General features: G+C 49.5%; 1 protein-coding gene and 1 pseudogene across 5 annotated transcripts in view; one reads left to right on the top strand and one right to left on the bottom strand.

Annotated features, from left to right (window-relative positions):
• Nucleotides 1-18,321, bottom strand: part of LOC308645996 (26S proteasome non-ATPase regulatory subunit 9-like) — a 31,467-nt gene extending 13,146 nt beyond the window's left edge. The window contains exons 1-3 of one of the 4 annotated variants that reach the window (XR_014021292.1): nucleotides 18,076-18,321; nucleotides 16,023-16,081; nucleotides 14,784-14,901 (exon numbers count right to left, since the gene is read on the bottom strand). Coding sequence is in view for 1 of the 4 variants with exons in the window: in XM_081288457.1 (XP_081144583.1) it covers nucleotides 18,076-18,213 (138 nt within the window). In the remaining 3 variants the exon portion in view is untranslated. Of the gene's footprint in view, nucleotides 1-14,519; nucleotides 14,902-16,022; nucleotides 16,082-18,075 lie in introns of those variants that run through there. The other 3 variants (XR_014021293.1, XR_014021294.1, XM_081288457.1) reach the window with 3 other exon arrangements.
• LOC308645992 (4-hydroxyphenylpyruvate dioxygenase-like) lies at nucleotides 3,691-13,334 on the top strand (annotated as a pseudogene). Its single transcript has 14 exons — nucleotides 3,691-3,704; nucleotides 3,809-3,835; nucleotides 4,263-4,325; nucleotides 4,627-4,731; nucleotides 5,163-5,205; nucleotides 5,359-5,441; nucleotides 6,576-6,665; nucleotides 7,596-7,699; nucleotides 8,086-8,163; nucleotides 8,855-9,016; nucleotides 9,138-9,209; nucleotides 10,975-11,097; nucleotides 13,057-13,173; nucleotides 13,251-13,334. The product of its transcript is annotated as a 4-hydroxyphenylpyruvate dioxygenase-like (transcript).
• Nucleotides 18,322-22,097: the final 3,776 nt, after the last annotated feature.

The raw sequence follows: 22,097 nt of genomic DNA, 5'->3' as shown, positions 1-22,097 counted from the left end.
GCCAGCATCAGGAAAAGCGAGGGGCTAAACAACTCAGTGAGACCTTGTCTCTAAATAAAATACAAAATAGGGCTGGGGATGGGGCTAGTGGCTAAGTGCCCCAAAGTTCAATCCCCAGTACCCACTCATCCCTGCCCCCCCCCCAAAAAAAAATAGAGCTTAGGACGTAGCTCAGTGGCAGAGCACACCTGGGTTCAATCCCTAGGACAGAAAAAAAAAGGCTCATATAATTGATCACTCAGGGCTGGGGATACTGCTTCAATGATAGAGGATTTCCCTAGCGGTTGGGCCTTGGGTTTGACCTTAACCACTGTAAAATAAGAAATCAAACTGAAAAAAAAAAAAAAAAAAAAAATATATATATATATATATATATATATATATATATATATATACACGTGTGTGGGTATTATAGAAATTATATAGATCATATATATAGGTAATTATAGATTATATATAGGTATACAAAATTATAAATAAAAGTTAAATTATGTAGAAAATATGTGTGTGTGTGTGTGTGTGTGTGTGTGTGTGTGTGTGTTGTAATTTCCCTACCCTGTTGGTCCTGAGCTCCTGAGCAGCCTAGATGAACAAAGTCTCACTGGGTCTGCTCTGCATTTGACCCAGTACTTCCTGCGGGTGCCCACTGGGAGAAACTGAGTGAAGTGGAATCAGATTCAGACCACAATTGCAAAATGCAAGGGACCAGGAACAAGCAAGAGAGGCTGGAGGGGTCCAGGCCCTGTGATATGGCCTCCCCAACATCCTGCTCTGTGTGGGGATGATGCATTAAAGAATTCACAGGAGAAAGATGAAACACTTAATTCCCATGTGCCAGGCCCTGGGTTCCATCCCTAGCACTGGTAGGGAAGGAAGGCAGGCAGGCAGGGCAAGAAGAGCAGGCTGATCTTGAATGAGCAAGAGCAAACCTTATATCGTAGGCTTCTGTAAGTGACCCAGGTTGTCCAGCAGATCCAAGGTTTTTTCTCCCTATGTGGCCCCACAGAGGGGTGACTCCAATCTGCCACCATCCTGGAGTCAGGATCTGACTCACTGGGCAAAGCAACTGTGCCTGACTTTGGCTTGAAGTCAGTGTCAGGCACCTGGGGTCTGCGCAGCCAGGACTGCAGGGCCAGGCTGCCTGGTGGGGCCATCAGGGTGCCAAGGAGGAGGGCGCCAGGGCACCAGGGCTGCGGCCGCTGGGACGCTCACACTCCACCCCAGGGAAGCTGCTGCTTGACTTTCAGCCTTTCATTCCCCAAACAAAGCTTCTGCCTTGTGAAGCAGTGAACCAGGCGGGGTCATCGCTACTGTGTCAGGCTGAGTAAAGATGCCATGGCTGCCAGCACAGCACCAGAAGTCCCCAAGAGCAGCTCCAGTTCAGTGACTTGCTAGGAGCACTCGCAGTCCAGGTTACAGCCACAGGCACCCTGGGATTCACTATAGCCAAAGAGCAGAGCCAAGTGAGCAAAGGGAAAGGTAAACCAGGTGAAATCACAGGAAGCCAGTGAAGCTCCCAGTCCTCAGCCCCCTGGGGTCACATGCTCATTCCTGCAGCAGGTAGTGAAGTGGTCCAGTGTTCTGCCAGGTGTGGGTTGTTGGCACTCTCTACAGAGAACAGCCCAAATCCCAGGGAAGGGGAAACCTGTGTGTGTGTGTGTGTGTGTGTGTGTGTGTGTGTGTGTATGTGTGTGAGTGTGTATGTGTGTTTCTCCCCGCTGTGGTGCCAAGGATCAAACCCAGGGCCTCACACATGTAGGCAAGTGCTCTACCACCCAGCTCCACCTCCACCCGCCACTTGTGCAAACCCTCTGGGCACAACCACTCTGGTCATTTCTGAAATCCAGGTTCCAGGGTGCCAGTCCAGCCCCCAGTGTGTACCCTTTCTGTCCCTCAGGGTGTGGTGCAGGCTGGATCTCAGGTGCCCATCTGTTTAGAGTGACTGTTGAGCAAGGTCCCTGAAACCCACCTCTTGGCCCAGGCTGGGCACAGAGAGCAACGGCCACATCCCACTGCTGCTAATCTGTTATCACCTGAGCCCAGACCGAGCTAGTTGCATCAGGGAGGAACAGGGTGCTCCAGACACTGGGACCCACAGAGTCCCTAGGCTCTGCCCACAGATGGCAGTGGCACCTGCAGGGATCCAGAGTGAGACTCAGAACCACAATGTTTCTGGAAGCAAAGTCCAGAGTGGAGGAGGAACACAGTCAGTCACCAACCCTGTTCAGCTGAACTGGACAGCAGCCATTGGCCCCTGGGTTTGCTCAAAATGTGATGACTGGACAGCAAACACTGACCTTGTGCCCAGGATATTAGTCAGGCCAGGCTCCAGGATTAAGGGTTTGAGTTGGCCACAGTGTGCAGGGGACAAGGTGTTCCTGCTGGCCTGGAGGGATGGGTGGGCTGCACTGAGCTCTTCTCCCCCAGGGGAACCTTCTAGGCCTGTGAGCTCCACTCTAGTTTTCTCAAATGGAAAATAGACTCAGGGAGCTGAGGTGGATGTGGGTGGTGGGGAGGCAGGAAGCCTGGAGAGCCATATAGGAGGTAAAGAATGAGGGGGTGGGACCACCTCACCTGCCTACAGAATAGCCCAGAAGACAGAGAAAGGCAGGGAGGGGATGGGTGGATGGGTGGATGAGACCCAGCTGCAGAGTCCAGTGGGCTGCAGGACAGAGTTCTGTTCTGACTCCAAGGTCACCAGCTCTGTGACTTTGGGGAAATGCATTTGCCACTCTGGCCTCAGTTTCCTGGGGACATCAATATCTCCCATTTCAATGCAATTTAAACTGTGGGCCCCAGAGGTAGAAGCCCCTGGCTCACACTCCAGTTCTGTGCAGCCACTTGCCAAGGGCACAGTCTGGGAGAGTCCTCTGTCCTGTACTCCAACCCCCACGGTTGCTGGCCAGGGTTTCCATCATCAAAGCAATGAAGAGAGTTTCAGGAGACTGGGGCAGGGGCAAGGCCAATGCTCTCTTCCAATACTCAGGCCATAGCAATGTCAAGGACTCAACCCCCATCAGGGCCCCCCAACTCACACACACAAAAAAACAGCTATTGAGCCTGTATGCTGTACACTGTGCAGGTCCAACTCCAAAGACTGGCACTGTATCTCACAGAAGTCCTTCCATGCTATTATGGTTCTCATTTTATAGATGGAAAAACTGAGGTCAGAGGGTCTATGGCATTCCCCAGTCACACAGTATAGAGCAGAACCAGAAAGCAAACCCCTGAACACATGTTCCAACTGCCATGGAAAAACCCTTTTATCCCAAAGACAGTCTATGTGTTTGTTCTGCCAAGAGGGATTCAAGACCAGTGCACAGATTCCCGGAGTAAGAAGTTCTCAAGCTACCACTGCCCTCAAGCTGGCCTTGGCTTCTGAGCTTTGACTCTGGATGGCAAAGATCACAGTCCCACCCTGGGGTCCTGGCGGAAATGTACCGTGGGCTCCTTGCCCTGGCTCTGCCCCCACTGCCTAGTGGACCAGGGTAAGTCACTCCCCCTCTGAGCCTGGCAGCATTGCCTTGACTTTGAGGCTCAGAGGCTCTCAGACCCAAGGCCTTTGGAACTGAGCTCACCTCCCCACCCCAGGCGGTCAGGGAGGTAGGGGCAGGCCCTGCCCCCTGGTAAATACCTCTGTCCAGCACTCCCCAAACTGCACATCCCTGTCTTCCTGGCTGGAAGCTTGACCCAGATCAGCCATGGTGAGGGTCTGCCTAGGGCCATGGTGGGGATGAGGACCTGCCATGAGACTTCAGCAGTGCCTGTCCCCCTGGCAGAGCCTCACTGTGTTTTTCTTTCTCCTTAGACGACCTATACTGACAAAGGAGCAAAGGTGAGCAGGAAGGGAATGGGGGACCTGGGTCCAGAAGGGTGTCTGGGCTGGGGAGACCAGCATGTGAGCACAAAGTGGAGAGGAACAAGATTGGGGGTCTGTTAATACCTGGGCTCCCCCAGACTGGCTGGACTCACTTGCACCCTCCTGAAAAACTGTCAGCTCTTCTTCATTCACCTGCTGACTTCTTCATCTCATCTGGAAGCTTTGGCTAAGTCTCCCTTCAATCCCTGCTGCTGTGGCTGTTCCTCCTGGGAAAGCTGGGCTGCCTCCTGAGGGGCCTTCCCAGTCCCGGACACTCCTGCACACTCCAGGGGCTCAATTTCTAAGTGAGCAGTGTCTCCTGAGGCCAGGCAGAGCTCGGTGGGGTTCCGCCTCTCCTAGGTGCTGGAGCTGAGTCAGCCTCCCTCCTTCTCTCCTCCTGCAGCCTGAGAGAGGCCGATTCCTTCACTTCCACTCTGTGACCTTCTGGGTTGGCAATGCCAAGCAGGTACAAACCAGGGCAAGGTGTTGGAGTGGGCAGAGGACAGGCAAGAGGGCCCCCTGGACAGGGCAGGCCCCCAGCTGGTCTGGGATTGAATCCTGGAATGGGGAAATGGGGGCCCAGTAGGGATCCAAAGCTTTGAACCCCAGCTGGAAACATCTGGGAGGGCACAATGTACCCAAGAGCAGTCTTTTCCCCAGTGCAGTCTCTGCTCCTGGGCAAGAGGGCAGGCAGGGGACAGGGACTGTCATCTGGGCCCCAGGCAGGTTCTCCACCCTCACGAACACTGTCACCTCTCTGTCTTTAGGCTGCCTCCTTCTACTGCAGCAAGATGGGCTTCGAGCCACTAGCCTACAGGGGCCTGGAGACGGGCTCCCGGGAGGTGGTCAGCCATGTGGTCAAGCAAGGAAAGGTTCGTCCACACCCCAGGGACCCCTTGCTCTCAGGGCTTCTTGGGTCTAACGTGGTAGGCACCTTTGCAACAGGGACCTTCCCAGGCGAGTCTCCTCAGCCTGGTCCAGTGCTGGCCCCACAAGTTCAGCAAGCCAAGGCCATAGGTGTAGGGAGTTTCAGCAGAGTTGTGGCCCATGGGGTTGTGGGAGTTCTCCCCCAGGGGACCCAACAGCTGATCATGGGTCCCAGGGGTGGCACGGGAGAGAGTCCCCAGCCCTCAGGATTGGGGAGAGGCAAGACAGATAAGGAGCTAGAATTCGGGATTCAGGAGTCCTGCATGGCTGCCCCCTGCTCACCAAGAGGTGAGGGGGGTTCAGTAGGAGTGAGGGGAGGTGCACCTGCCCACGCTCCCCTGAGCCACTGGTCACACACCCTTCTCCACCATGGTAGATTGTGTTTGTCTTCTCCTCTGCACTCAACCACTGGAATAAAGGTGAGGGGCCCCGGGGTGGCAGCAGGGCTGTTGGAGGGGGTCAGGGGTCAGAGGGCAGGGCCTGGGAAGGGCACGAGGGGGGCTGAGCCCAGAAGGCTGAGAGCCTGTCCAGGGGCCTTGAACTCCAGTGCCAGCGCTCCCTGCCAACCACAGAGATGGGCGACCACCTGGTGAAACACGGGGATGGCGTGAAGGACGTGGCTTTCGAGGTGGAAGACTGTGACTACATCGTGCAGGTGAGAATGCACCTGGGCTGGCCTGGGAAGAGGCCTTAGGCACAGCCGGCTCTCCTTGGGCCACAGGGACCCTGTCAGTCAGGGCTGGATGTTGGCGTGACATACCTAAGTCCTAGTGACAGAAACCCTGCCCCTTACTGTGTGTCCTCGCTTTCATGTTCCCACACATGTAAAATGGGGATAATCACAGCCTGTACCTCACTGAGTTTTAAAAGAGGAAATGGAGCCAGACATGGTGGCACATGCCTTAATCTAGCAGCTCAGGAGGCTGAGGCAAGAGGATCAAAAGTTCAAGGGCAGAGTCAGCAACTTAGTGATGCTCTAAGCAACTTAGGGAGAACCTGCCTCAAAGTAACACTAGAAAGGGCTGGGGATATGGCTCAATGATTAAGTGCCCCTGGGTTTCAAACACGGGTACCAGAGAGAGAGAGAGAGAGAGAGAGAGAGAGAAATGGTGGGGGGGAGTGGAAATTACAATTTCTGGACTATGACTCTGAACCAAATGCAGTCCTAAGGAATGGTGAGGCCCTGGGTTCAACCCCCAGCACTGAAGGAAAAAAAAAAGGTGGATTGGAGGTTCAGAGTAGATTCCAGAGTTAGCATGACTGGGTCTGGATCTTCCCAGCTGTGTGAAGTCGTGTTCCTCGCTGTAGAAGGCAGACAGTGCTGCTGTGAGGACTGCCAAGAGCATCCCCAGAACAAGCCTGGCCTGGGTGTCGCATTGGCCTGCAGTAAGCAAGGGCTTGCTAAATTAAGGCACAGACCTGGCATGCAGGGCTCCTGGCACAGGGCCCGACACACAGAGGTCACTTCAGAAATGTCCACCCCCATTCTTCTTATCCTCCACTCTTTGTACAGGGAGGGAAGCTGAGGCCTGGAGGGGGAGGAGGGCCACAGAGTGAGTTAGGAGAAGCAGACACACACACACACACACACACCGCCTTGTCTCCCAAGCCCCAACTCTGAGCCTGGGCCTCAGTTTCCCTTCTTGCTCAACGGGGATGAGGCACACTTTGGAGGGGGGGCAGGTGACACTGCCATGTCAGAACCACATAGACCATCCCAGCCAGAGCAGCAGGCTAGGACTCGCGGGCCCCAGCATTCACTGCCTCCCCCTGTTTCATCTCCCTGCAGAAAGCCCGAGAACGGGGAGCCAAGATAGTGCAGGAGCCCTGGGTGGAGGAAGACAAGTTTGGGAAGGTGAAGTTTGCTGTGCTGCAGACGGTGAGTTCCCTTTGATGTCCCTTTCCCTCCTGCTGCCAGAACCCACTGAGATGCCAGGATGCTCCTAATTCACCCCATTACACCATCCCACCCATGGGCCTCAGAACATGGGCTTCCCCTGGGATCTGACCTCTCAAAATTCCTGGCCAGAGTGAAGAGGTCGCAGGGGCCACCAGCCACCCTTCTCAGGTTCCCCTGGCCCCCCACCAGTGGAAGGTGACAGCTTGCGGGGCATCAGCTTTGTGTAGAGGCTTGTTCAAAAGGAGAGAAGGGTGGGCCTGGGAAGCTATACCCCACACTAGCTGTGACACCTACTTCCCTCTCTGCAACTCAGTTTAAATAAGGTGGAACTGGACTCCTGTGTGACCTGGGGCACACTAATACACCATTCTGTGCCTCGGATCATTCAGCTGGAACCCTAATCAGGGCCATTGTGAGTGCCGAGTGTGACCATTGGCGTAGAACACTTAGAAGAGCAGAGACTGGCACACTGTAGGCACTTAGCACAGATGACTGATTCTGCAGCGCCGTGCTGCTGTAAGGCAGAGACGACCCGAGGTCCCACCTCCTCAAGATCACATCAGGCATTAATCCCATTGATCACCCTTCAGCATGATTAGAGCCGATGCCTCCACGGTTATCATCATCAACACAGTTTCACTGAGCACCTGCTATGCGCCAGGCACTGCCTAGGAGCCAGAGACACCATAATGGGCAAAACAGCATCCCTGTCCTCACAGGGCTTCTGGTCCCTTGAGGCAGGTAGGCTGTGATGGTGAAACTCCTAAGAGAATGACAGATGGCAACACATGACAGTCAGGGAAAGTGATCACATGTCGTCTTAGGAACTTAGGGCTGGATTGGGGCAGAAAAGACCCAGCCATGGTGGGTGGGGTCCTAGGGCTGAGCCAGTCTGTTTCCCACCCCTAGTTTGGGGACACCACACACACTCTGGTGGAGAAGACGAACTACACCGGCCGGTTCTTACCTGGATTCGAGGCCCCCCTGCTCAAGGACCCCCTGCTTCCCAAGCTGTGAGTGCCCCAGGCTGCAGGAGTTGGGTGGAGAGCCTGTCCCCCTCCTCCATGTGGACTGGGCTTCTGTGATGGGACCGGGCTCCTGGTGGCTACTGGAGCCCTCTCAGGGCACAGAGCAAACAGGCCCCAACACCTGAGGGCCCCAGGTCCCATCCCAGCCTCCTCCCTCCTCAACCAGTGGACCTTGGGCAGGGCGCTGGAGTTTTCGATGGCCCTGGGTCTTCATCTATAAAGTAGGGGTTGCACTAATGAGTTAATTAAGCGCTTTGGCCCCCTGTAAGAGCTGCGTAGGTGGGTGCTGTGGCTATTATGTGGGGGGCAGAGGGATTGGTAGATTTGGAGGGCAGCCTTCTCCTCGCCCCTCAGTGCTGTCCTTTTCCTAGGCCCAAGTGTGGTCTCGAGATCATCGATCACGTTGTAGGAAATCAGCCTGATCATGAGATGTTGTCTACCTCAGAATGGTGAGCCCTGTCCCTCCCCCACAAGGGCCCTCACCCTAGTCCTTGTACCAGGTGGAAAGGAGCACAGGTGGGTGGGAGGTGAACCTGGGCCAGCCCTTCATTTATTCTCCATACATTGTCCCCTGAAGAACGAGGGGTTCAGGGCCTACTGCAATCCACATCCCCCCATGAGGAACTGCAGGGGTGTCCCTTCCAGTTAGCATGGGGGGCAGATGCCTCTTCCTGACTTAGTCTGCTTCCTGCTGGCCTCCCACGGTGGGAAGTGGGGACAGACCAGAGCAGAGACCTGAGTTCCCTTTAGAACAAACCCAATCATGGGAACTGACTGTCTCTGACCATAACATTAACATACTCCTGAGGCAGAGCCCTGGGTGACCTAATCACCACTCAAGGTTCCCTAATACCATCGCACTAGCAGTTAAAGTCCAGCAGGAGGCACAGGAGCCCCCTGCACCACCCAGTCCCCCTGCCTGAGCATGGCCTCCTATGTGGCTTCTGATATGAGACACTTTATTTCCACCTTGAGGAAAACTGTCACAACAAGGGTAAAGACCTACAGCATGTATGATGTGATTGTCATCTCCCTTCTGGAGCCCCCTTGGGGACATGTTCTGGAGGGTGGAAGTGGGAGCACGGGAAGCCAGTCCCAGGCCAGAACTCAGAGCAGATGTGTCCTGCCTGCCACATACAGGTACCTGAGGAACCTACAGTTCCACGCTTCTGGTCTGTGGATGACACACAAGTGCACACAGAGTACAGCTCTCTGCGCTCCATTGTGGTGACCAACTATGAGGAGACCATCAAGATGCCCATTAATGAGCCCGCAATGGGCATGAAGAAGTCCTCGATCCAGGTGCGGCCCTGCCTGGCTGGGGAAGGAGAGAGGAGGGAAGAGGCTTGAGGCCTCCAGCAGGGCAGGGCAGGGGTGTGGGGAACAGAAGCAATGACAGGGGCCTCCTGTTCGCCTTTCCCAGGAATATGTGGACTATAATGGGGGAGCTGGAGTCCAGCATGTTGGTCTCAAGACCCAGGACATCATCACAACGGTTAGAACAACATCCCTGGTCTTAAGCCCCCTCCCTTCAGCTCCAGGGATGGTTTCTGCAGAATGGGAATGGAGGGGGCAGTGGCAGTCTGGAGTCCCCTTCTCCAGCCTAGAGGGCTGACAGGGTTCCCTGCCTGGTTCCTGCAACTCCTGTTGCCACCCTCGTTCAGTGTGGGCAGCTGACCTAGGAGTGTACGTGTGAATTTGTGGTGAAGCAAAATAAAACACAGACACAATTTACATTTACACAAGCTTCAGGATGGCTTCCCCAGGCTCTGGGCCTTAGGCTCCAGAAGGGAGAGCAAGAGAAAGTCAGGAGAGGCTGATGAGAGAGAGAGAGCATGTCGGGAAGTGAGCTTTTATTTGGGGGAGCACTGTTCTTAGAAAGTTCCACCCCAAAAAGATCAGAAAGTGTAGAATTACAAGGGGCAGGTGAGTATAATTCAACCTCAGCAGTATACCTACATCTGAAGACCTGCTTTGCTATCTGAACTGGGACAAGGCCCAAGACACTATGAAATGTAGTGATTGGTCAGAGCCACGTGCTTTAGGACTGGAATGCGTGGTCATTCAAAGTGGCTCCCCCAACCTGTGCAAGTAATCCCTACCCACCTCACTCAGAAGAGTTTGGTGTCTCTAGAACGTTCTGGGCTTTAATGGTGACAGATGCCAGAGGATAAGGAAGACTGCATCCTGCTCCCTGATCTTCAAGTCCCTTGCCATTTGTCTCTGGGGCACTCAGCAGCCTTCCGGGCTTCAGCTGCCTCACTTCGAAAATGAGGATGTTATTCTATAAGATCAGACTTGTCCTTTCCTCCAAATCAAGCACCCTGTGTCTGTGGCTCCAGACCTTGGGGAGGCTAGTCCTGCCTAGGCCTTAAGGGAAAGAGCCTGGACTGTCCCGTCCAATCCTGTGGAACTTCATTTGTATCATGCCTGTTGAGGCTCTGCCATGTGCTAGGTGCTATTTTAGGTATGTGGGACACATTAGTAACAGTTTCTGCTCTTATGGAGTCAAAAAGCAAATTAAATAAATAGGTGGTGTGAGAGGTCTGGAAGAACAGGTGGGATATGGGGGAGCAAGGGTGGGGGATTTTCACCTTTAAAGAGGGTGAAGGAAGGTCACATACGGAAGGAGACTTTTGAGAATGCAAAAGGTTGGAAGGACAGAAGCCCGTGGAAATCTCTAAGAAGGACCCCGGGCAGGAGGGATGGCCCAGGCAAAGGCCCTGAGATGGACATCTTCCAGCAAGGTTGCAGGAACAGCAAGGAGATCATCAGTGTGACTGGAACAGAATGAGCAAGGGAAAGAGAGGTGGGAGATGGAGTCTAAGGTGGAAGTGGGGGCAGCTGGTGAGGGCCTGGCAAGAACCTGGAATTGGACTCTGAGAAGAGGCACCACCCTGAGGTAAGCACCGAGTGGCATGATTTGGCCTGTGTTTGAATAAAATCCACTCTGGCTTCTCTGCTGAGAACAGATACTTAAATCTCTCCATGCCTCAGTTTCCCAGCTATGAAATGCACAGAGCAGGATTGCTTCAGGGACAGGAGAAGGCAAGACTAGAAAGACAGGCACATAATGGGTGCTCTGTGAACGTCATGGATCCCTGCTCTAATGAGACTCAGACAAGGACAGAAGGGGCTGAGGCCACACTGCATCTTGGCAAGGACAGGGATCCTGCCTCCTCGTGGCCCAGCAGCTCCACCTGGCTTAGGGACATTGAGCCTGGAAACACAGAGGCTGACCTCAATCTGCTCTGCGACAGATTCGCAACTTGCAAGAGAGAGGCATGGAGTTCCTGACTGTACCATCAACCTACTACAAGCAACTTCGGGAGAATCTCAAGACAGCCAAGATCCGGGTGAAGGAGAGCATTGACGTGCTGGAGGTGAGGCCCAGCGGGATGCTAGGCCACAGGCAACCTGAGCCCTGAGTTCTATCTGGCCTCCCCCATCCTGCAGCAGACACAGGCACACAGAGGGAAAACCAGAAAGAAACAGAGTGTGTGTGTGTCGGTGCCATGTAAAGTTAAAACAGGCAACCTAGGGCTACGTTACAGGAAGTGGCGAACTTTTGAGAAGGTGACTTTAATTGAAAGCTATATAATTAGAGGGACCTGGCCAAGAGGTAAGCTAGGAAGAGCATCCCAGCAGAGGGAAGAGCAGGTGCAAAGGTGATGGGGTGGGAGCAAGCTCCAAGTGCCTGAGGAGCAGGAGGAAGGCTCATGTGGATTGAAGACAGCATCTGAGAAGAGGTGTACCAAAGCAGGTAGGTGGGGTCCAGTTCCTCTTGGGGGCTCTTAGGATGCAGTTTTGCACTTCTTTAGCCACATTGCATTGAAGGTTTTTTGGTTTTACTTTTTAACAGCTAATTGGCTCAGAACTCATATTAAATGGTTATCTCTCGCTATTTGCTAAAATCAAAATCACCATCAATTTTAGAATATTTTCAACACCCTGGAAAGAAACCTTGATCCTCTTAGTCATTACCTCCCATTCCACCCTAACCCTAGGCAACCACTAAACTACCTTTGGTCTTGCAGATTTACCTAGTCTGGAATTTCACATAAATAAAATGATACAGCATGTGGTCTGTTATGACTAGGGTTTGTTTGTTTTGATTCCAGGGAATGAACCATTGAGCCACATCTCCAGCCTTTTTTATCTTTTATTTTGAGACAAAGTCACTGTAAGTCACTGAGGCTAGCTTTGAATTTGTGATCCTCCTGCTTCAGTCTCCCAAGAAGCTGTACTAGGGTACCCAGCATGACTGGTTTTCTTTTCCACTTGCATAATATTTTCAAGGTTCATCTACTTTTAGCCTATGTCAGTACTTCATTCCTTTTTGAGTGTATAGTGCTGAGCATTGACCCCAGGACCTCAAGCATACTAAGCTACACCCCCAGCTCTACTTCATTCCTTTTTTGGTTGAATAGTATCCCATTGCACTGATGGACCATATTTTGCTTATCCATTCATCAGTTGGTGGATATTTGGGTTATTTCTAACTTGGGGCTATCATTATTTTCATAAATTAGGTAGTTCAGTCCATGATTTTTTTATTGGCACATTCTAATTATACAAATGCAATTCATGGGGCTGGAATTGTGGCTCAGTAGTTAGAGCACATGCCTAGCATGTATGAGGCCCTGGGTTTGATTCTCAGCACTGTATATAAATAAATGAATAAAATAAAGGTCCATCAACATCTAAAAAATAAAATTAAAAATAATGCAATTCAAGTTTACATATTCACATATGCACATAAGAGAATAATATAATTTTATTTTATGGCAATTAGGAATGACTCTGCTATGAACACTCATGTGCAAGGTATTGTGTGGATGTATGTTCTCATTTCCCTTCAGTATGTGCCTGGGAGTGGCGCTGCTGGGTCACAGGCTCTTTATGTTTAACCTTTTGAGAAAGAGTCAGGCTCTGTTCCAAAGTAGGTGTACCATTTTACATTCCCAGCGCAATAGGCAAGGGCTCCCATTTCCACAGGAGGGTTTTTGGTTTTTGGAGAGGGTAGTGGGGACTGAAGCCAGGGCCTCATTTTAAACAGATGAGTGAAACAGTCTAATCTGAGGACTGCAGGGAGAATGGAGTGTAAGGAGGCAAGCCCAGCAGCAGGTCTGGCTGGATGATTACTTAGCAAGGGCTGCAGCAGAAGGGTGGTAACACAACAGTTTGGGGATATATTTGGGGGGGGCAGGAATTGCTGGAAAAATATTTTTTGTTGGTGCTGGGGGCACAGGGGTCCCCTGGACTTTCTAAGGATTCCACCTTGCCAGGCTAGAAGGGCAGGCTAGCTTTTCTGCTAATGGAGCTCCCTGTCTCTCGCCCAGGAGCTGCAAATCCTGATGGATTATGACGAGAAAGGCTACCTCCTGCAGATCTTCACCAAACCCATGCAGGACAGGCCTACATTCTTCCTGGAAGTCATACAGCGCCACAACCACCAGGTAGGCCCTGAGCCAGGACTGTAGGGAGCATCATCTGCTTTCTGGGTCCCCAGCTCACCTGCTGTCTCCCATTCCAGGGTTTTGGAGCAGGCAACTTCAACTCGCTGTTCAAGGCTTTGGAGGATGCACAGGCGATCCGAGGCAACCTCACCGATTTGTAGATCAAGGGGTGATGGTCAGCACGTAGGACCTGCCCACCAAACTTCAAGCCCCTAGCCTGGAATATACTCAACCCTCCCACTGACATCTCCCTTTAGACCCCGTTCACCACCCGACTTCCTGGCCCAAGCCTCTGCCTATCCCATGACCACACCCTCTTGCTTGATCTGTTCCTGCACTCTCGAGTAAGGAGTAAAGCACACCCAGTACTATGTGGTGCAGGAGTTTGTGCCTGGGAAGAGCAGTGGCGCCCCTTTGGGGGCCGGGGGGTGGGGGGGCAGCGCCGTGGCATTTCGGAGTCATCTGCCTTAGGGGATCCCGGCGCCCTGCGACCCGAGCCTGCATGGAGTGGGGTGCAAGCGCTTTGCTAAGTGGGACTGCTATGGTCGGGGGGATTTCTGGAACATGGGGACGGGGAACCTACAATCTAGAGGAAAGGACAGGTAATACCTTTTCCTAGAAGACAGTCAAGCAGGTCTGAGGTTGAGAGGCGGTGGAGGTGGGAGGAGGACTAATTCAATCGAGGGAAAGCCCCTCTGAGAAGGTGACTTTGGGGGGCACCAAGGGAAATCCGGGGAAAGCGTTTCTTGGGTAAAGATAGCGGCAAGAGGGCTGGGGATACAGCTCAGTAGGTAGAGTGCTTGCTTTGCATGCACAAGGCCCTGAGTTCAATCCCCACCACCACAAAAAAAAAAAAAAAAAAAAAAAAGCAGCTAGAGATAGGTCCCTAGATATGACAGAAGGTGGCAGCATCATGACTGGTGGCTTTATGACTGCCAAAGATGCGTGACTTGGATTTGGTTACTTGGCGTCCAAACCTCTGAATATGTGAGAGGGGAGAATTAGCCAAGGGACTTTCGGAAGGGAAAGGCAAATATTTCGTCAAAAGAAAGGTGTGGGGCAGTGTTAGGGGAATAGCTCAGCAGTAGAGGGTTTGCCTAGAATGGGCCCTCAAAAGGCCCTGGGTGCCAACAAACCCCAGCAGAGCAAAAACAGACCAAAAAAAAAAAAAAAAAAATCATACAGCAAAGGAGAGGTGTTCAGGGGACACATTCAGTCCCTTTTCCTTCTGCCTTTTTTTTTTGTTGTTGTTGTTGTTGTTCCAAGCATCGGACTTGGGGGCATTCAACCACTGAAACACATCCCCAGCTGGGCTTCGTTTTTTAGTGTTTATTTTTTTAATTTGTTTTATTTATATATGACAGCAAAATGCATTTCAATTCTTGTTACACATATAGAGCACAATTTTTCCTATCTCTGGTTGTATACAAAGTATATTTACATGAATTCATGTCTTCATACATGTACTTTGGATAATAATGATCGTCACCTTCCACAATCATTTCTAACCCATGCCCCCTCCCTTCCGCCCTCCTTTTACCTTTTTTTTTTAAGGAGTTGCTTAGCGCCTCACCTTGCTGAGGCTAGCTTGGAATTCATGATACTCTTACCTAGGCTTCCCAAGCTGCTGGAATTACAGGCATTCGCCATACGCCCAATCCTTCTGCTTTAAATGCTTGACATCCCTCCCTGAGGATGAGTAACCTCAGAATTAGTACAGGTGGATCTCTGTGTGAGGAAAATAATCTGAGTTAATATTATGGGGGAAATTTGAGGTATTCTTTTTTCAGATTAAGAAAATACCAAGGTTTCTGGGATCACAAAATTCAAAAATGAAAAGAACATGAGAGAGAATCAAGATGAACAGGGCCAGGCCCATGCAAAAATAGTCTCCTTCTATCCCCACAGCTTGTGCAAAGGGAAATTCTATAACCCACAATTTGGTAGTTTATAGGCCAAATATGGCCCACAGATGTACTTAATTTTGCCTGCATGGTTTCAAACAAGTTTGCAACAACATTGTAGAAAATTGTGCCATTTCACAGTGGGGATGTAGCTCAGTTGGTAGAGTGCTTGCCTTGTATGGACAAGCCCTGGGTTCAATCCCCAGCATTACACACACAAAAAAAGAAAATAAGTTGTGCTATTTCAGCTGGGCTGCTCAGGAGGCTAAGGCAGGAGGATCTCAAGTTCAAAGCCAGCCTCAGCAATTTGGCAAAGCCTGAGCAACTGAGTGAGACACTGTCTCTAAAATACAAAAAGGGCTGGGGATGTGGCTCAGTGGTTAGGCACCCCTAGGTTCAATCACTCTTACCAAAAACAAAAACCAAAAAAAAAAAAAAAAAAAAGAAAGAAAGAAAGAAAGAAAGCTGTGCTATTCCATATACAAATTCTGGTTCTCTGTGGAACAATCAGAGAACTCTGGGCTTGTCTTCCTATGCAGCAACAGGCAGCCAGTGCTAAGGGTAGAAGCCTCTTCAGACCCATATGAAGGATCTGAACTCTGGGCAGAGCAGTCCCACATTAGCTGAGCTCAGGCTATGGAGCCACACTGCCAGGGTTCACAGCCCCAATCATCCTGTTGCCAGCTTTGATTTTTCTAGAAAAACAGGAAACTGAGTGCTTGTGGGTAAAATCCTCTGATTTTATAATACAAAAGGCTAATTCAAAATAATCAGCAGGCCAAACAAGTCCTGCCATTAGGCTAGTCCAGCATAGCACTGGCATTTTAATAACTGTTTCTTAACCTCAAAAAAACTTATCCTACTGCTCTGGATTCCACCTCTTTGGTCAAGCAAGACTGCTCACACAAATCCCTCTGCAGAGTTTCAAAGAGGGCCTAGGCATACCTGCACTGTCACCTGCATCTGGTATCTGTGGGATACAGCCTGTCACCCTCCAGGAGCCTCTGTACGAAAACAAAACAAACAGAAACAATGTGTGAGACCTGTCTCCAAAATCAAAATGAAACAAATAACAATAGCCAGGTCCAGTGGCACAAACCTGTAAGCCAAGCAACTCGGGAGGGTGAGATAGGAGGATTGCAAGTTTGAGGACAGTCTGGGCAACTTAGCCAGACCCTGTCTTAAAATAAAAATTAAAGACTAAGGATATGGCTCAGTGGTTCCTAGAACCAAAACAAAATGAAACATTATATCTCACAGAGCTGGGCAAGGTGACACATATCTATAATCCCAGTTACTCAGAAGGCTGAGGCAGAAGGATCTCAAGTTCAAGGCCAACCTCAGCAACATAGCAAATACCTGTCTCAGAATTAAAAAAAAAAAAAAAAAACTTGTGAGAACAGTTTTTCAAAAGAAGACCAATGAGGAAGAATTGCTCAACAGATTCTTAAGTGTAATAAAGTCATTAAGATGGCACCATAGGGCACCCAAAGAATAGATCAATAGGACAATGAAAAAAAAAAAAAAAACAAGAATAGACCTAAGCGTGAGTGAGAATGTGGTATGTGGCAAAGAGGGCCTAGGCACACCTGCACTGTCACCTGCATTTTAAATTAGAGGAAAAGAGGGGACTATTAATAAATGGTTAGAATATCAAATTAATCATTTGGAGAAAAAGAAGTCAGCACGTTCCCAGTAGCTAAGTCCCCCTGCAATCTCCCCAGAGTCCTCCTAATGTAGAGGCACACTGCCACATCCCAGGGACTCTAAAGGTTTAGACAAAGTCCCCAAACTTCCCTCAAGCCTGGTAATATTAACATGGCTTTCCCCTTCTCTGTGTCTTCCTATTTCCTATTTATTTTAATCTACAAATGAAGTTCTTCTTTTACCAAAATCTTTAGGGTCAAGTGACACTCTTAAAAGATGTCCCATTATCTTACTGTGGCTGTGGGGAATTCAGCTCTGTGAACCCCCGGGGTTCCTTGTCCCACCAGGGCTTCCCAAAAGAATGAATTTATACCAAAACATGCTGTAGATGAAACCAGGGTTCAAACAGATTAAATGGCAGTCCTTCAGCGAAAAGCATAGATGATAAATTCCCTTGTAATGAGAGTCCATGGTAGAGACCGACCGCTGCCTACCAGGGGCAGGGTGAGGAATGGCCTCCACAGTGCTCAAGGCCTCATCTCTGGAGACGGTGAATACGTGACCTGCCATGGCAAAAGGAACTTGGCAGATGTGGTTAAGGACCCTGAGTCGGGGAGATAGCCCTTTTATCACAGTGGTCTTGACAAGTGAAAGAGGATTCCGGAAGGCGAGAGAAAGAGGCGAAGACAGAATCAGAGGCAGGGGAGATGCGATAGCCTTCAAGACGGAGATGTCCAGGGGACGGGAAATACAGGTGGCCTCCCGATGCGGGAACACACAAGGAAATGGGACCTTCCCTGAACTTACACAAGGAGCCAGCCCTGCAGTCACCTTGAGTTTAGTGAGACCCATCTGCACTTCTCACCTCCAGAACAGTAGGCTCAATTTGTGTGCTTTTAAGGCAGGAAGTCCGTGGGCATTTGTTACAACAGAAACAGAAAACCAGCACTTAGCCTCTGCTCTCTCCCAGTCCCTTAGCTAAAAGCAAATGAATGCAAAAAAGATTTCTTTCAGGACAGTGATGCGCCTGCGGTGGCGCTTGTTCCCTACTTTCCTGATGGGCAGAAGGGCCTATGAGGGGAAGGAGAAGTTGACACAATGGGCAGGAGGCCGGACTTGCAGGAAAGATCCTGGAGAGGGGGTGCTGCTGGCGCTGGAACTCCCCACCTCTTCCTGCCTTTTCTTTCCTGTTTGCAACATGGGCTGCCGGTGCCTGCACTGCCTGCTGCCCACGGGCCGCCCCGGGAGCTGAAGACCCACGGCCAGCGCCCGAACGGGGCTCCGGCCTCCCGACCTCCCGGCCCCCGGCCCTCCCGGGCCCACGCCCGCCGCGCTCCGAGCCCCCACTCACGCCCTCCAGCACTTCGTAATTGGCCTTGTTCTGCGCCTCGGTCTCCTCCTTGTGACGCATCAGCTCGTGGATGTCGCTGACAGTAGCCGCTCGGGCCCCCGACAAGCCTCCACTCTGCCCCACGTCCCTATCCGACATCGCGGGCCACTGTCAGGAATCCTGGACGCCCAGCTTCCGGGTTACGGACCACGGAGGAGACAGGGGCTACGGCTCCGTCCGTGGGTCAAATCTCTTCGGCCATCAGAGAATGCCGGAAGAGGTGAGGGGCGGGGCTATCAGAAGCCACACCCCTGTAAGAACCCGTGGTCTTAGCACTACCACGTGCAGGCCTGGGTTCTGGTGTAGCTCTGAAGAAATGCGCGCAGGCATTGGAGTTGAGCTCACACCAGGTGTCTCATTTTCGTTTGTCATTCACGCAACAAACATTTTTTGAGAGCCTGCTGTATGTATGTGCCACAGAACTCTGCCCTGGCGCTCCAATTCAATTCTTCATGTCTTCAGAGCCCTTAAGGATTTACAAAATACATCCAGGTTTTTCCCCACCCCTCAAGCAAGTTCAAATCCACTCTCTTGACACTTACAGTGATCTGTGTGACCACAGGTAAACTACTTCGCCTCTCTAAGCCTCAGTTTCCCACTGTAAAACGGTATAGTGCGTCGATTGCACTCTATATCACAGGGCTGTCCTGCCAACAATTATTCTGAACGCTTCCTATCTGCACACGCTGTCCTAGGTCTGGAGTGATGAAGGTCTGTGCATTAGGTATTACGTCCTCTATAAATTGTAAAAATACTAGCCATGAGGAGCTGGGGGCATAGATCAAGGGTAGAGACTTGACTAGCTTGCGCCAGCACGGGGTGGGGGTGGGGGATAATAATTATTTATCAAATACTTACGTTATGCCAAGATATTGTTCTGAAATCAGTGCCCAAAATGTATCAATTCACCAACCCCATGAAGCCAGGAACATTATTATCCCCACTTGACAGCTCAAGAGACCATCGCAATAACCCACTTGTCCAATTAGCAAAACGGGAAGCCCGCGTTCCAATCCAGCTGAACCAAACAATCAGACTTAACAGGTGCAACCAACAGTTTGCAAAAGAAATAGAACTCTACACTAGTCCTCCTATATGTTCTTCAGTCCTCTCTTTTAAATAAACTAACATTTTAAACAGTGACATAAAAAAAGAGAGAGTAACCAAATGTACATTCTCACATGTGTCCCTAATATTCTGCAATGAGCAAGACACATCACCCTATGAAGTATTCGAACATGTTTGGCCTGAATCTAGTCATGGAAAAACACACAGACAAATGCAAAGCAAGGAGACATTTTTTTTTTTTTTTTTTTCAAAATAAAGGTCAATGTTGTGAAATACACACAGAGAGAGAGAGAGAGAGAGAGAGAGAGAAATGGGATGGGATTAGCTGGATGATTGCCTAAAGAAAAATACAGACATGCAAGAATGTACAATGTGTATTTATTGATTGGATCCTGTGTTCCTCCCCTGAAAAAAAAAAAAGCTATAAACAATATCTTGGGACTGCTGGAGAAATATTGTTGATGTTAAATTTCTAGATTTCAGTGCTTGCACTGTGGTTATATAATATCCTTAGGAAGTACACAAGAGAGAAGACTTATTTTCATGCATCAGAAAAAAATATTATATATATGAATATATATTTGTACACAATTGAACAACAAAATAAATGCAGGAAAACAAATAATTATGACTGGGTGAAAATGTAAATGGTTTTATACTATTTTTGCAAAATTTTATAAGTTGGAAATCATTTTCAAAACAGAAAGTTAAAAAATCTTTAAACAGAAGAGTAGAAAGAAAACTTATTTCAGTAGGCCTCCTATATTGATACCCATTCCTTGAGTGTATAGTGGATATTTTCTTTTAGTGAAAAGCAGTAGCTTTTAGATATTTTGGGGCCAATTAGTGAGATTTGAATATGGACTTTATGTTGAATTCTAGTATATCAACATTATATATTTTTAATAATATCATGGCATGGCAATTACATAAAAGAATCTCCTTATTCAAAGTGATTAGTGATTTCTGCAACAACTTCCAAGTGGCTGAGCAGGAAAAGAAAAACACACAGGCAAGTGGGCAAAAGCAAAATGTAACAATTTGTAAATCTAAGTGAAAGGTATACCAATGTCGGTGGAAACTGTCTTGCAAGCCTCTGAGGTTTGAAATTTTTCTAAGTAAAATGTAGGGAGAGAGGATTTCCACCAGGGCCAACTAAAACCAGAGCTATTGTGCGTCACTATGACTTTTGTCATTGTCATTGTGGTTGTGATTATTGTGGGAAACCTAGACCCTGTCCCTTGTACTGCTGTCATAGTTTCAAATCCATTATCCTCTCCATCTCCACTCTCATCCCTGCCCCCAGTCTTTCCCTGATTGCAGCAGCCTCTGAACTGGTCTCCATTAACCTGGTCCCCACAGCAACCAGAGGAACCTTTCCAAAGAGGACATGGTCACTCTGCTGCTTAAAGGACTTCAACGGCTTTCTGGTGCACTTTTCTTGTCCTTCAAGATCCTTCTGATGGCTGCTTGCTTTTAGGCCCCCAGGCCCACACCCTCCACTCCCTCTTTCCCCCACTCTGAACTTCCAACAGTTGCTGGCACATGAACTGTGCACTCCCTCTGAGCCCTGGGTCTCAGTGCCTGCTTGTCTCTCCCCTCGTGCATCCCAGGCCAGACTCCAACTCCTCCTCCAATACCCAGCTCCAACATACCTGGCCCTGGGAATCATTCTCTGACCCACCTCAAAGTGGACGATTTTCTGCACTTTCCTACCCGATATTGTCAACACATCATGCCTCAGGATTCTGCAGGAAGTCTCACCAGCAAGAAAAGGCGTTGCCCTCAAGTGTTGCCCTCAACTTTGGATCTCTCAGTCTCCAGAACCATGAGCTGCATAAGTCTTTATTCTTCATAAAGCACCCAGTCTCAGGTATTTTGTTATAGCAACATAAAACAGACTAAGACAGGTAGGCAGCTCTTAGGGAATCTAGAAGGAATTTTAGCCATCCCCTAGGACAGTGGCCTTCAGTAAGGGAACCCTGCTATGCTAAAACAACATGTAGTAGAGAGAAAGTAAAAGGGATACCAATCACAGTTGTCAATATTTAAGCATTTGGAAAAATAAGTCAGAGAACCATACAATAAACAATCATATGTTTATACACAAAGTCAGCTCCCCTGTACGTTCGAAATGATTGCATGAGAATGGATAAAGGTGGTTATGTAGGTGAATGTAACAATTAATTTGAATTGTCAACCTGATTAGATTAAGAGATGCGGAAGATTAAAAGGGTTCTGAGTGTGTGCATGAGGGTGCATCTAGGAATGATTCGCATGTGGGACAGCAAATCAGAGTGGAGACCCTCCCTCAGCAAGGGCAGCACCATCCAATAAGATGGAGGCTTAAATGGAGTAAAAGTTTAAAGAAAAAAAAAAAAAAAACAGCTGCAGTTGCAAGTTTGATTCTTCTTGAATGTGTTCTTGATTGCTGCTGTGAGCACCTGGGGATAGCAGACTCTCCCTCCTTCACTCTGCCAGTGATTCTTCAGGAAGTTTCCAGAAGCTTTTGGTCTCCAACTGGTGTAGCACTGTTGATCCCTCTTGTTCTGAGCTGTCAACATCTTGGACTTCGAAGCTACTGGTTCCTCCAGTTCTTTAGCCTTCAGATAGCCACTGTGGACTATCCAGCTTCTGGTCATGTAAGGCAAGCTAATCAATCATCTTTTTATAATCATACTTTCTGTTGATTTTGTTCCTCTAGAGAACCCTAATATGGTGAAGTTGTTAATATTTAGTTCCTCCGCAAAGTGTGCAGCAGGGGAGAAAGTAACTTAAGAATATATATTAAATGCTAATTCACAGTAATTTTTTTTTAAAGAGAGAGTGAGAGAGGGAAGAGAGAGAGAGAGAGAGAGAGAGAGAGAGAGAGAGAGAGAGAGAGAATTTTTTTTTTTAATATTTATTTTTTAGTT

Source organism: Spermophilus citellus (genome assembly GCF_964194105.1).
Source record: "Spermophilus citellus genome assembly, chromosome: 3".
Lineage (NCBI taxonomy): Eukaryota > Metazoa > Chordata > Mammalia > Rodentia > Sciuridae > Spermophilus > Spermophilus citellus.
Note: the sequence above shows the minus strand (reverse complement) of the source record. Positions and strands in the feature narration are given on the sequence as shown.